Source organism: Camellia sinensis, chromosome 13 (assembly GCF_055761805.1).
Source record: "Camellia sinensis isolate YWXY chromosome 13, ASM5576180v1, whole genome shotgun sequence".
NCBI classification, from domain to species: Eukaryota; Viridiplantae; Streptophyta; class Magnoliopsida; order Ericales; family Theaceae; genus Camellia; species Camellia sinensis.
This window is the reverse complement of record NC_138973.1, coordinates 142,125,861-142,141,672: the sequence shown is the minus strand read 5'-3', so window position 1 is coordinate 142,141,672 and position 15,812 is coordinate 142,125,861. Positions and strand designations below refer to the sequence as shown.

The 15,812-nt window shown below is 43.6% G+C and overlaps 1 protein-coding gene across 1 annotated transcript in view; it reads right to left on the bottom strand.

The window, feature by feature from the left end:
* Positions 1-15,464, bottom strand: part of LOC114284713 (calcium-transporting ATPase 3, endoplasmic reticulum-type) — a 101,892-nt gene extending 86,428 nt beyond the window's left edge. The window contains 2 exon segments of the mRNA XM_082903540.1: positions 13,936-14,160; positions 14,898-15,464. Coding sequence (XP_082759666.1) covers positions 13,936-14,031 — 96 coding nt within the window. The 5' untranslated portion in view covers positions 14,032-14,160; positions 14,898-15,464.
* Positions 15,465-15,812: the final 348 nt, after the last annotated feature.

Sequence of the window (15,812 nt, the reverse complement as noted above, 5' to 3'; positions counted from 1 at the left end):
CACACTTAAGCTTGGAAATAGGACATCGGGGGGCCAAAACCGTGTAACAGTCACGAGAAGGACCGGGAGATGCCCCAAACACCTCGAGAGGGTCCAAGGAAAGTTGTGGAGACTTACGGAACTAGCACGGGACTCTCGGTTTGGAAACTAAATCGAAAAATGCACTTTTTTCACACTTAAGCTCGAAAATAAGCCGTCGGGGGCCCAAATCGTGTAACAGTCATGAGAAGGCCCGGGGAACACATCAAACACCTCGGGAGGGACCAATGTAAGCTGACAGAACTTACGGAACTAGCACGGGACTCCCGGTTTGAAAACTAAGTCCGAAACGGCACTTTTCTCGCACTTAAGCTTGAAAATAGTCCATCGGGGGGCCAAAATCGTGTAATAGTCAAGAGAAGGTTCGGGGAACACCTCAAACACCTAAGGAGGGAATAAACGTGAGTTGTGGAAACTTACGAAACTTGCATGGGACTCTCAGTTTAAAAACTAAGTCAAAAAATGCACTTCCTAAACACCTAAGTTTGAAAATAGGCCATTGGGGGCCAAAAACCCTGTAACAGTCCCGAGAAGGCCCGTGGAACACCTCCAACATCTCGGGAGAAACCAATATAAGTTGTGGAAACTTACGGAATTAGCGCGGGACTTGCGGTCTGAAAACTAGGTCAGACATGGCACTTTTTTCACACTTAAGTCTGAAAATAGGTCTCGGCGGACCGAAATCGTGTAAAAATCACGAGAAGGCTCGGGGAACACCTCAAACATCTCACGAGGAACCAATTTGAGTTGTGAAAACTTAACGAACAGGCACAGGACTCCCGGTTTGAAAACTAGGTCGAAAAATATACTTTTCTAACAATTAAGCTTGAAAGTAGGCCATCGGGGGCCAAAACCATGTAAAAGTCGCAAGAAGAGCCGGGAAAACCTCAAACACCTCGGAACTGACCAACGTGAGTTGTGAAAACTTACGAAACTAGCACGGGACTTCCGGTTTGAAAACTAAGGTGGAAAAAGATACTTTCTTCACACTTAAGCTTGGAAATAGGACATCGGGGGGCCAAAACCATGTAACTGTCACGAGAAGGACCGGGAGATGCCCTAAACACCTCGGGAGGGTCCAAGGTAAGTCGTGGAGACTTACGGAACTAGCACGGGACTCTCGGTTTGGGAAATAAATCGAAAAATGCACTTTTTTCACACTTAAGCCCGAAAATAAGCCGTCGGGAGCCAAAATCATGTAACAGTCACGAGAAGGCCCGGGAAGACATCAAACCCCTCAGGAGGAACCAATGTAAGTTGTGAAAACTTACGGAACTAGCACGAGACACCCGGTTTGAAAACTAAGTCCGAAACGGCACCTTTCTCGCACTTAAGCTTGAAAATAGTCCATTGGGGGGAGGGAAAATAGTGTAACAGTCAAGAGAAGGTCCGGGGAACACTTCAAAACACCTAGAGAGGGACTAACGTGAGTTGTGGAAACTAACGGAACTTGCATGGGACTCCCAGTTTGAAAAGTAATTAAAAAAATGCACTTCCTGTAACAGTCCAACGGGGCCAAAAATTCTGTAACAAACACAAGGAGGCCCGTGGAACGCCTCCAACACCTCGGATGAAACCAATGTAAGTCGTGGAAACTTACGGAACTAGTTTGAGACTTGCGGTTTGAAAACTAGGTCGAAAAAGGTACTTTGAAAATAAGCCTCGACGGGCCGAAATCGTGTAACAATCACGAGAAGGCCCGGGGAACACCTCAAACGTCTCTGGATGGAGCAATTTGAGTTGTGAAAACTTTAGCTAACAGGCACGAGACTCCCGGTTTGAAAACTAGGTCGAAAAATACACTTTTCTAACAGTTAAGCTTTAAAGTAGGCCATCAGGAACCAAAATCATGTAACAGTCGCAAGAAGGGCCGAGAAACCCTCTAACACCTCGAGAGTGACCAGCGTGAGTTATGAAACTTACGAAACTAGCACACGACTTCCGGTTTGAAAACTAAGTTGGAAAAAAACTCTTTCTTCACACTTAAGCTTGGAAATAGGACATCGGGGGGCCAAAACCGTGTAACAGTCACGAGAAGAACCAGGAGATGCCCCAAACACCTCGAGAGGGTCCAGGGTAACTTGTGGAGACTTACGGAACTAGCACGGGACTCTCGGTTTGAGAACTAAATCGAAAAATGAACTTTTTTTTACACTTAAGCTCGAAAATAAGCCGTCGGGGGCCCAAATCGTGTAACAATCACGAGAAGGCCCGGGGAACACATCAAACACCTCGGGAGGGACCCATGTAAGCTGTGAGAACTTACGGAACTAGCACGGGACTCCCGGTTTGAAAACTAAGTCCGAAACGGCACTTTTCTCGCACTTAAGCTTGAAAATAGTCCATCGGGGCGGTCAAAATCGTGTAACAGTCAAGAAAAAGTCCGGGGAACATCTAAAAAACCTAGAGAGGGACCAACGTGAGTTGTGGAAACTTACAGAACTTGCACGGGACTCCCGGTTTGAAAAGTAATTAAAAAAATGCACTTCCTGTAAGAGTCCAACGGGGGCCAAAAATCCTGTAACAGTCCCGAGGAGGCCTATGGAACACCTCCAACACCTCGAGAGAAACCAATGTAAGTCGTGGAAACTTACGGAACTAGCGCGGGACTGGCGGCTTGAAAAAAGACACTTTTTTGACACTTAAGCTTGAAAATAGGCCTCGGTGGGCCGCAATCGTGTAACAATCACGAGAAGGCCCGGGGAACACATCAAACACCTCGGGAGGGACCAATGTAAGCTGTCAGAACTTACGAAACTAGCACGGGACTCCCGGTTTGAAAACTAAGTCCGAAACGACACTTTTCTCGCACTTAAGCTTGAAAATAGTCCATCGGGGGGCCAAAATCGTGTAACAGTCAAGGGAAGGTCCAGGAAAACCTCAAACACCAAGGGAGGGACCAACATGCGTTGTGGAAACTTACGGAACTTGCATGGGACTCCCGGTTTGAAAACTAAGTCAAAAAATGCACTTCCTAAACACCTAAGTTTGAAAATAGGCCATAGGGGGCCAAAAATCCTGTAAAAGTCCCGAGAGGACCGTGGAACACCTCTAACACCTCGGAAGAAACCAATGTAAGTTGTCGAAACTTATGGAACTAGAGCAGGACTTGCGGTTTGAAAACTAGGTCGAAAAAGGCACTTTTTCCACACTTAAGCTTGAAAATAGGCCTCGGCGGGCCGAAATAGTGTAAGAATCACGAGAAGGGCGGGGGAACACCTCAAACATCTCAAGACGGAACAATTTGAGTTGTGAAAACTTAACGAACAGGCACGAGACTCCCAGTTTGAAAACTATGTCGAAAAATACACTTTTCTGACACTTAAACTTGAAAATAAGCCATCAGGGGCCAAAATCAAGTAACAGTCGCAAGAAGGGCTGGGAATACATCAAACACCTCGGGAGTAACCAGCGTGAGTTGTGAAACTTACGGAACTAGCACGGGACTTCCGGTTTGAAAACTAAGTTGGAAAAAGACACTTTCTTCACACTTAAGCTTGGAAATAGGATATCGGGGGGCCAAAACCGTGTAACAGTCACGAGAAGGACCGGGAGCTGCCCCAAACACCTCGGGAGGGTCCAAGGTAAGTTGTGGAGACTTACGGAACTAGCACGGGACTCTCGGTTTGGGAACTAAATCAAAAAATGCACTTTTTTCACACTTCAACTCGAAAATAAGCCGTTGGGGGCCCAAATCGTGTAACAGTCACGAGAAGGCCCGGGGAACACATCAAACACCTCGGGAGGGACCAATGTAAGCTGTCAGAACTTACGGAACTAGCACGGGACTCCCAGTTTGAAAACTAAGTCCGAAATGGCACTTTTCTCGCACTTAAGCTTGAAAATAGTCCATCGGGGGGCCAAAATCGTGTAGCAGTCAAGGGAAGGTCCGGGAACACCTCAAACACCTAGGGCCCAACGTGAGTTGTGAAAACTTACGGAACTTGCATGGGACTCCCGGTTTGAAAACTAAGTCAAAAAATGCACTTCTTAAACACCTCTAAGTTTGAAAATAGGCCATCAGGGGCCAAAAATCCTGTAAAAGTCCCGAGAAGGACCGTGGAACACCACCAACACCTCAGAAGAAATCAATGTAAGTTATCGAAACTTACGGAACTAGCGCAGGACTTGCGGTTTAAAAACTAGGTCTAAAAAGGCACTTTTTTCACACTTAAGCTTGAAAATAGGCCTCGGCGGGCCGAAATAGTGTAACAATCACGAGAAGGCCGAGGGAACACTTCAAACATCTTAGGAGGGAACAATTTGAGTTGTGAAACTTAACGAACAGGCACGGGACTCCCGGTTTGAAAACTAGGTCGAAAAATACACTTTTCTGACACTTAAGCTTGAAAGTAGACCATCAGGGGCCAAAATCATGTAACAGTCGCAAGAAGGGCCAAGAATACATCAAACACCTTGGGAGTAACCAGCGTGAGTTGTGAAACTTACAGAACTAGCACGAGACTTCCGGTTTGAAAACTAAATTGAAAAAAGACACTTTCTTTACACTTAAGCTTGAAAATAGGACATCGGCGGGCCAAAACAGTGTAACAGTCACGAGAAGGACCGGGAAATGCCCCAAACACCTCGGGAGGGTCCAAGGTAAGTTGTGGAGATTTACGAAACTAGCACGGGACTCTCGGTTTGGGAACTAAATCGAAAAATGCACTTTTCTAACGTCTCCGGACGGAGCAATTTGAGTTGTGAAAACTTAGCTAACAGGCACGAGACTCTCGGTTTGAAAACTAGGTCAAAAAATACACTTTTCTAACACTTAAGCATTAAAGTAGGCCATCGGGGACCAAAATCATGTAACAGTCGTAAGAAGGGCCAGGAAAACCTCTAACACCTCGGGAGTGACCAGCGTGAGTTGTGAAACTTACAGAACTAGCACGGGACTTCCGGTTTGAAAACTAAGTTGGAAAAAGACTCTTTATTCACACTTAAGCTTGCAAATAAGACATCGGGGGGCCAAAACCGTGTAACAGTCACGAGAAGGACCAGGAGATGCCCCAAACACCTCGGGAGGGTCCAAGGTAAGTTGTGGAGACTTATGGAACTAGCCCGGGACTCTCGGTTTGGGAACTAAATCGAAAAATGCACTTTTTTTTACACTTAAGCTCGAAAATAAGCCATCGGGGCCCAAAATCGTGTAACAGTCACGAGACGGCCCGGGAACACAACAAACACCTCGGGAGGGACCAATGTAAGCTGTGAGAACGCACGGAACTAGCACGGGACTTCCGGTTTGAAAACTAAGTCCGAAACGACACTTTTCTCGCACTTAAGTTTCCATCGGAGGGGTCAAAATCGTGTAATAGTCAAAAGAAAGTCCGGGGAACATCTAAAAAACCTAGAGAGGGACCAACGTGAGTTGTGGAACTTACGGAACTTGCACGGGACTCCCGGTTTGAAAAGTAATTAAAAAAATGCACTTCCTGTAAGAGTCCAACGGGGGCCAAAAATCCTGTAACAGTCCCGAGGAGGCCCGTGGAACACCTCCAACACCTCGGGAGAAACCAATGTAAGTCGTGGAAACTTACGGAACTAGCGCGGGACTAGCGGTTTGAAAACTAGGTCGAAAAGGACACTTTTTTGACACTTAAGCTTGAAAATAGGCCTCGGCGGGCCGAAATCGTCTAACAATCACGAGAAGGCCCGGGGAACATCTCAAACATCTCAGAAGGGACCAATTTGAGTTGTGAAAACTTAACGAACAGGCACGGGACTCCCAATTTTAAAACTAGGTCGAAAAATACACTTTTCTAACACTTAAGCTTGAAAGTATGCCAACAGGGGCCAAAATCATGTAACAGTCGCAAGAAGGGCAGGAAAAATCTCAAACACCTCGGGAGTGACCAGCGTAAGTTGTGAAAATTACGGAACTTGCACGGGACTTCTGGTTTGAAAACTAAGTTGGAAAAAGACATTTTCTTCACACTTAAGCTTGGAAATAAGACATCGGGGGGCCAAAACCGTATAACAGTCACGAGAAGGACCGGGAGATGCCCCAAACACCTCGGGAGGGTCCAAGGTAAGTTTTGGAGACTTACGGAACTAGCACGGGACTCTCGGTTTGGGAACTAAATCGAAAAATGTACTTTTTTTTACACTTAAGCTCGAAAATAAGCCGGCGGGGGCCAAAATCGTGTAACAGTCACGAGACGGCTCGGGAAACACATCAAACACCTTGGGAGGGACCAATGTAAGCTGTGAGAACTTACGAAACTAGCACAGGACTGCCGGTTTTAAAACTAAGTCCAAAACGGCACTTTTCTCGCACTTAAGCTTGGAAATAGTTCATCGGGGCTCAAAATCGTGTAACAGTCAAGAGAAGGTCTGGGGAACACCTCAAACACCTAGGAAGGGACCAACGTGAGTTGTGGAAACTTACAGAACTTGCATGGGACTCCCGGTTTGAAAACTAAGTCAAAAAAATGCACTTCCTAAACACCTAAGTTTGAAAATAACCCATCAGGGGCCAAAAATCCTGTAACAATCCCGATAAGGACCGTGAAACACCTCCAACACCTCGGGAGAAACCAATGTAAGTTGTAGAAGCAGACGGAACTAGCGCGGGACTTGCGGTTTGAAAACTTTTCACACTTAAGCTTGAAAATAGACCTCGGCAGGCCGAAATCGTGTAACAATCACGAGAAGGCCCGGGGACACCTCAAACATCTCACGAGGGACCTATTTGAGTTGTGAAAACTTAACGAACAGGTACGGGACTCCCGGTTTGAAAACTAGGTCGAAAAATACATTTTTTCTAACACTTAAGCTTGAAAGTAGGCCATCGGAGGCCAAAATCATGTAACAGTCGTAAGAAGGGCCGGGAAAACCTCAAACACCTCAGGAGTGACCAGCGTGAGTTGTGAAAATTACGGAACTAGCACGGGACTTCCGGTTTAAAAACTAAGTTGGAAAAAGACACTTTCTTCACACTTAAGCTTGGAAATAGGACATCGGGGGGCCAAAACCGTGTAACAGTCACGAGAATGACCGGGAGATGCCCCAAACACCTCGGGAGGGTCCAAGGTAAGTTGTGAAGACTTACGGAACTAGCACGAGACTCTCGGTTTGGGAACTAAATCGAAAAATGCACTTTTTTCACACTTAAGCTCGAAAATAAGCCGTCGGGGGCCCAAATCGTGTAACAGTCATGAGAAGGCCCGGGGAACACATCAAACACCTCGGAAGGGACCAATGTAAGCTGTCAGAACTTACGGAATTAGCACGGGACTCCCGGTTTGAAAACTAAGTCCGAACGGCACTTTTCTCGCACTTAAGCTTGAAAATAGTCCATCGGGGGGCCAAAATCGTGTAACAGTCAAGGGAAGGTCCGGGAACACCTCAAACACCTAAGGAGGGACTAACGTGAGTTGTGGAAACTTACAAAACTTGCATGGGATTCTCGGTTTGAAAACTAAGTCAAAAAATGCACTTCCTAAACACCTAAGCTTGGAAATAGGCCACTGGGCGCCAAAAATCCAGTAAAAGTCCCGAGATGGACCGTGGAACACCCCCAACACCTTAGAAGAAACCAATGCAAGTTGTCGAAACTTACGAAACTAGCGCAGGACTTGCGGTTTGAAAACTAGGTTGAAAAAGGCAATTTTTTCACACTTAAGCTTGAAAATAGGCCTCGGCGGGCCGAAATAATGTAACAATCACGAGAAGGCCGGAGGAACACCTCAAACATCTCAGGAGGGAACAATTTGAGTTGTGAAACTTAACGAACAGGCACGGGACTCCCGGTTTGAAAACTAGGTCGAAAAATACACTTTTCTGACACTTAAGCTTGAAAGTAGGCCATCGGGGGCCAAAATCAAGTAACAGTCGCAAGAAGGGCCGGGAATACATCAAACACCTCTAGAGTGACCAACGTGAGTTGTGAAACTTACGGAACTAGCACGAGACTCCCGGTTTGAAAACTAAGTTGGAAAAAGACACTTTCTTCACACTTAAGTTTGGAAATAGGACATCGGGGGGCCAAAAACGTGTAACAGTCACGAGAAAGAACGAGACATGCCCCAAACACCTCGGGAGGGTCCAAGGTAATTTGTGGAGACTTACAGAACTAGCACGGGACTCTCGGTTTGGGAACTAAATCGAAAAATGCACTTTTTTTCACACTTAAGCTCGAAAATAAGCCGTAAGGGGCCAAAATCGTGTAACAGTCACAAGAAGGCCCGGAAAACACATCAAGCACCTCGGGAAGGACCAATGTAAGCTGTGAGAACTTACGGAACTAGCACAGGACTCCCGGTTTGAAAACTAAGTCCAAAACGACACTTTTCTCGCACTCAAGCTTGAAAATAGTCCATCAGGGGGCCAAAATCGTGTAACAGTCAAGAGAAGGTCCGAGGAACAACTCAAACACCTAGGGAGGGACCAACGTGAGTTGTGGAAACTTACGGAACTTGCATGGGATTCCCGGTTTGAAAACTAAGTCAAAAAATGCACTTCCTAAACACCTAAGTTTGAAAATAGGCCATCGGGAGCCAAAAATCCTGTAACAGTCCTGAGAAAGCTCGTGGAACACATCCAACACCTCAGGAGAAACCAATGTAAGTTGTGGAAACTTACAGAACTAGCGTGGGACTTGCGATTTGAAAACTAGGTCGAAAAATGCACTTTTTTCACACTTAAGTTTAAAAATTGGCCTCGGCAGACTGAAATCTTGTAACAATCACGAGAAGGCCCGAGGAACACCTCAAACATATCAAGAGGGACCAATTTGAGTTGTAAAAACTTAACGAACAGGCACGAAACTCCCGATTTGAAAACTAGGTCGAAAAATACAATTTTCTAACACTTAAGCTTGAAAGTAGGCCATCGGGGGCCAAAATCATGTAACAGTCGCAAAAAAGGCCGGAAACACCTCAAACACCTCAAGAGTGACCAGCGTAAGTTGTGAAACTTACGGAACTAGCACGGGACTTCCGGTTTGAAAACTAAGTTGGAAAAAGACACTTTCTTCACACTTAAGATTGGAAATAGGACATCGGGGGACCAAAACTGTGTAACAGTCACGAGAAGGACCAGGAGATGCACCAAACACCTCGGGAGGGTCCAAGGTAAGTTGTGGAGACTTACGGAACTAGCACGGGACTCTCAGTTTGGGAACTAAATCGAAAAATGCACTTTTTTCACACTTAAGCTCGAAAATAAGCCGTCGGGGGCCAAAATCATGTAACAGTTACGAGAAGGCCCAGTGAACACATCAAACACCTCGGGAGGTACACTGTGAAATCTTACGGAACTAGTACGGGACTCCCGGTTTGAAAACTAAGTCCGAAACGGTACTTTTCTCGCATTTAAGCTTGAAAATAGTCCATCGGGGGGCCAAAATTGTGTAACCGTCAAGAGAAGGTCCGCGGAACACCTCAAACACCTAGGGAGGGACCAACGTGAATTGTGGAAACTTACGGAACTTGCATGGGACTCCCGGTTTGAAAACGAAGTCAAAAAATACACTTCGTAAACACCTATGTTTCAAAATAGGCCATCGGGGCCAAAAATTCGGTAACAGTCCCGAGAAGGCCCGTGGAACACCTCCAACAACTCGGGAGAAACCAATGTAAGTTATGGAAACTTACAGAACTAGCGCGGCACTTGCAGTTTGAAAACTAGGTCGAAAAAGGCACTTTTTTCACACTTAAGCTTGAAAATGGGCCTCGGCGGGCCGAAATCGTGTAACAATCACGAGAAGGCCCGAGGAACACCTCAAACGTCTCCGGACGGAGCAATTTGAGGTGTGAAAACTTAGCTAACAGGCACGAGACTCCCGGTTTGAAAACTAGGTTGAAAAATACACTTTTCTAACACTTAAGCTTTAAAGTAGGCCATCGGGGGCCAAAATCATGCAACAGTAGCAAGAAGGGCCGGAAAAACCTCAAACACCTCGGGAGTGACCAGCGTGAGTTGTGAAACTTACGGAGCTAGCACGGGACTTCTGGTTTGAAAACTAAGTTGGAAAAAGACACTTTCTTCACACTTAAGCTTGGAAATAGGACATCGGGCGGCCAAAACCGTGTAACCATCACAAGACGAACCGGGAGATGCCCCAAACACCTCGAGAGGGTCCAAGGTATGTTGTGGAGACTTACGGAACTAGTCTGGGACTCTTGGTTTGGGAACTAAATCGAAAAATGCACTCTTTTTCACACTTAAGCTCGAAAATAAGCCGTCGGAGGCCAAAATCGTGTAACAATCACGAGAAGGCCCGGAGAACACATCAAACACCTCGGGAGGGACCAATGTAAGCTATGAGAACTTACGGAACTAGCATGGGACTCCCGGTTTGAAAATTAAGTCTGAAACGGCACTTTTCTCACACTTAAGCTTGAAAATAGTCTATCGGGGTGCCAAAATCGTGTAACAGCCAAAGGAAGGTCCGGGAAACACCTCAAACACCTAGGGAGGGACCAACGTGAGTTGTGGAAACTTACGAAACTTGCATAGGACTCCCAGTTTGAAAACTAAGTCAAAAAATGCACTTCCTAAACACCTTAGTTTGAAAATAGGCCATCGGGAGCCAAAAATCCTGTAACAGTCTCGAGAAAGTTCGTGGAACACCTCCAACTCCTCGGAAAAAACCAATGTAAGTTGTAGAAACTTACAGAACTAGCGCGGGACTTAGGGTTTGAAAAATAAGTCGAAAAAGGCACTTTTTTCACACTTAAGCTTGAAAATAGGCCTCGGCGGGCCGAAATCGTGTAACAATCACGAGAAGCCCCGGGGAACACCTAAAACATATCAAGAGGGACCAATTTGAGTTGTGAAAACTTAACGAACAAGCACGTGACTCCCAGTTTGAAAACTAGGTCGAAAAATACACTTTTTCTGACACTTAAGCTTGAAAGTAGGCCATCGGGGGCCAAAATCATGTAACAATCGCAAGAAGGGCCGGGAACACCTCAAACACCTCGAGAGCAACCAGCGTGAGTTGGGAAACTTACGGAACTAGCACGGGACTTCCGGTTTGAAAACTAAGTTGGAAAAAGACACTTTCTTCACACTTAAGCTTGGAAATAGAACATCAGGGGGCCAAAAACGTGTAACAGTCACGAGAAGGAACGGCAGATGCCCCAAACAACTCGGGAGGGTCCAAGGTAAGCTGTGGAAATTTACGAAACTAGCACGAGACTCTCGGTTTGGGAACTAAATCGAAAAATGCATTTTTTTTGACACTTAAGCTCGAAAATAAGCCGTCGGGGGCCAGAATCGTGTAACAGTCACGAGAAGGCTCGGGGAACACATCAAACACTGTGAGACCTTACGGAACTCCCAGTTTGAAAACTAAGCCCGAAACGGCACTTTTCTCACGCTTAAGCTTCAAAATAGTCCATCGGGGGGGCAAAATAGTGTAATAGTCAAGAGAAGGTCCGGGGAACACCTCAAACACCTAGAGAGGGACCAACGCGAGTAGTGGAAACTTACGGAACTTTCATGGGACTCCCGGTTTGAAAACTAAGTCAAAAAATGCACTTCCTAAACACCTAAGTTTGAAAATAGGCCATCGGGAGCCAAAAATCCTCTAACAGTCCCGAGAAGGCCCGTGGAACACCTCCAACACCTCGGGAGAAACCAATGTAAGTTGTGAAAACTTACAGAACTAGCGCGGGACTTGCGGTTTCAAAATTAGGTCGAAAAAGGCCCAACACCTCGGCGGGCTGAAATCGTGTAACAATCACGAGAAGGCCCAACACCTCAAACATATCAAGAAGGACCAATTTGAGTTGTGAAAACTTAACGAACAGGCACGGGACTCCCGGTTTGAAAGCTACGCCGAAAAATACACTTTTCTAACACTTAAGCCTGAAAGTAGGCCATCGGGGGGCCAAAATCATGTAACACTTACAAAAAGGGCCGGGAACACCTCAAACACCTCGGGAGTGACCAGCGTGAGTTGTGAAACTTACGGAACTAGCGTGGGACTTCCAGTTTGAAAACTATATTGGAAAAAGACACTTTCTTCACACTTAAGCTTGGAAATAGGACATCGGGGGGCCAAAACCGTGTAACAGTCACGAGAAGGACCGGAAGATGCCCCAAACACCTCGGGAGGGTCCAAGGTAAGTTGTGGGGATTTAAGTGTGAAAAAAGTGCATTTTTTTACTTAGTTTTCAAATCAAGAGTCTGTGCTACTTCCGTATGTTTCCATCACTTACGTTGGTCCCTCCCGAGGTGTTTGAGGCGTGCCCTGGGCCTTCTTGGGAATGTTACACGATTTTGGACTCCGATGGCCTATTTTCAAACTTAAGTATGAAAAAAGTGCCTTTTTTGACTTAGTTTTCATACCGAAAGTCCCGGACAAGTTTAGTAAGTTTGCACAACTTACGTTGGTCTCTCCCAAGGTGTTGGAGGTTTTTCCCGGACCTTCTCGTGATTGTTACACGATTTTGTCCTCGATGGCCTATTTTCAAGCTTAAGTGTTAGAAAAGTGCATTTTTTCACTTAGTTTTCTAACCGGGAGTCCCGTAGTAGTTCTGTAAGTATCCAAAATTTACATTTGTCCCTCCCGAGGTGTTTAAGGTTAAAGCAAAACTCCCCCTGATCTACCAACGGAAGGCAAACAAGCCCATCTCCCATGTTTAACTCCCACAGACTTTTCATAAACCTCCTATAACACACTTCTACTTTAGATTCCTAGAAAACAACTATGTTTGATTGATGACTCCTTAGAAAATCCTTAATAACACTCATCTTTCTCCGATAACCCAACCCCCTCACATTCCAACTAATAATCTTCATTGGAAAACACTTTCACCCCTAACCTCCTCTCGTAGTTAACTTTATTTTCAAATTCTTTTCCAAAACTCTCAAAACATAGAATTTAACTTCAAAACCTGATGAATTATGAATGTATGTATGATATAACTTCTAATTTCAAAATAGATAATATAAATCATGCTCAAAGTTATGAAATGCAAAATTATGCATGCATGTATGAATTGATCTCAATTTCAACAATCTTACCTCAATTCACACAATTAATCACATAATTTCTTGAATTCACTCATTAGATGACTTCAATTCATGAATTAGGAATTTAAACACATACCTAAAGTCTTCAACAACACTAATTCTAGCAATTTCTTAAGTTGTCTTCCTCAATTCTTCAATTCTCAAGCAAAATTCCAAGCTTCCAAGCTCTTCTCTCTAAAATTGAGTTTCCTCTCTCTCTAAACTTAATTGTCGGCAGATTTTTGTATCTAAATGAGATTAATTAACATTTCTCATAGATTAGCTTAGGGCCTTAATTAGGGATCAAGTTAGTTAAATAGAGCTTATGGCTAATTAATCAAGGCTTAATTTAATTGATTTAATCTAATTAATTTAATCTGAATCAAATTTTAATCAAACTTCTCATTACGCTCTAAAAATTAAACCATACAATAAACTAGCCAATTTTGGTTTCTGACGTCATTAAGGCCTTCAATTTCAGATTATAACAGAAATCACAACAGATATTCCTACGGTTAACAGATATGAACCTAAAAATCATATTAAACACATAATAAGCATTCAAATTCATACAAAGCACTTAAATAACATTCAAAACCAATGATTAACAGGGTTGTCACAAGATCAATATTGCTTACCAACGACAAAATGTTTACTGGATTTTATAAATCAGAATGGGAAAAATGGATAATCAAATTAAGTCACACACAGCTCCATAAAAGACAACTTTGAGGGCAGAACTTAATTTATATGACAAAAAATACAACAATTATTTCGTTGTGGTGATAAAAATACATACACAAGAATAGTCAAGAGAATCAAATTCTACAGATATAAGTTGAGAATTCAAACAACTAAATTTGGCACAATTAATTTGTATATATGCAAATATATAGCACATATTATGTATGTAAAATTACTAACCTTGTCAATTGTGGCGAAAATGGACATGTTCTCCCAATCCCTAGACCTGAGCCGTGACCTCCCAATCCCCAGCCGCCGAATCAGCGCAGACGACATCACTCACATGGTACAATGATGTTGGAACCAAGGTTTCATAAGGCTCATTAAGGGTGATGACAGCACCAACACCAAGCTGCATCAACTGCAGAACATCCTTAGGGAATGGAACCGCCCCAGCAGAAGATACTGTTTAAAAATCAAAATAGAAATAAAAACTCAAATCAATAAATCATGATCCCTTTAATTTAAGCTCACATTCCATCTGTGCACCAAGAACACCAAGAAAATGAAATGTAAAGTAGTTGCATTGGTCAAAGTTTCACGAAGCTCTTCATTTTCTCCAATTCAGATAATCAGAATTCTAAGAATAACAGGCCCCATTATCCCATCTTTTTCCTACATTTTCTCCAGTAACTTAAATGCAAAGGAATTCTATTTTCTCAACAACCAAATGAATCATGAAGAACAATTTTAAAGCTCTACTGAACTACTTCACTTTTCAATTTTTTGGTTTTGTTTTGTTTTTGTTTTTTGTTTTTTCTCCCAGCAACCAAACAGATCAAAGAAAAACAACTCCAGAAACTATTACATACAGTGACAGTCATACAAGGTCTTTATTTTCTCTAGTAACTGAAATACATAGGAATTCTATTTTCTCAACAACCAAATGGATCAAGAAGAACAATTCCAAAAAGCAACTAAACTACCACCCATTAAAACAACACAAAAAATCCCTCTTTTTCTTTGTAGTCCTCCATTTTCCCAGCAACCAAACAGATCAAACAAAAACAACTCCAGAAATTAAAACATACGGCAACAATCACAGTGATATAAACACAAGACCAAAGAAAACACAAAAAACAGATACAACAACATACACAAATATACATACATATATATATGAAGGGACTTAGAACCAAAACCTGATCAATTTGGTCCCACCATCTGAACTCAGCTTGAATCTTGTTCCGGAAAACATTGTACAGAAGGGTCGGGTAGAACAGGATCCGAGCCCCAGCTCCGACTAGCGCTCTCTTTGCATCGACCCGAACAATCATTCTTCCAGAAACATGGTCGTCACTGTGATTGTAACTCCTTCCATCAGATTCAACCTCGTCCAACTCTTCGATCTTCATGTCACCGATCGTAACAGAACCACAACACTAACTCCGATTCTGATCAAGACAACCGCGAAACCTCTAAAACCTAATGATTCGATAATTGGGGGTGGAATTTGAGTGGTTGAAAAACCCTAAATCGAATTGGGTGAAAAATACATTGATCGGAATCGGCAAAAGTGGATTCGAGTGTAAGGAGACGGAAGAATTGCATGCGGATGTGAGCTTAATCGTAATGAGGAGAGAGGAGGATAGAAAGCTGTAAGAGGAACATTTGTCTCCGTTGCAATTTTGTGAGAGAAATCTACCGTTGGGCGGCGGCGGTGGTTGATATATAGCCGTTGTTGGGTTGGGAGAGTACAAAACAATAACAATTAGGGCTTTAGGATGCTCTAGAGTGATCGCTAGGATGCTCTAGAGTGATCGCTAGAGACACGTGTCTCACTAATGGAACGAAAGGTGGAGATTAATCCTTGCCAAAATATATCGTTTTGGTGGGGGAAATTATAAAAAAAAAAAAACACAGTGAAGAAAAAAAAAATGTGAACAGAGTGAAAAAGAAGATTCAAACAGTATCATTATCATGAATTTTGATCTGTGAGATCTAAATAAATTAAAAAAAAAAGATTAAATCGATTTGATAATAAAAAAAAAAGATTAAATCGATTTGATAATAAAATTGTTTCAGAACTGTATCATCATTATCATCATCAAAAGATT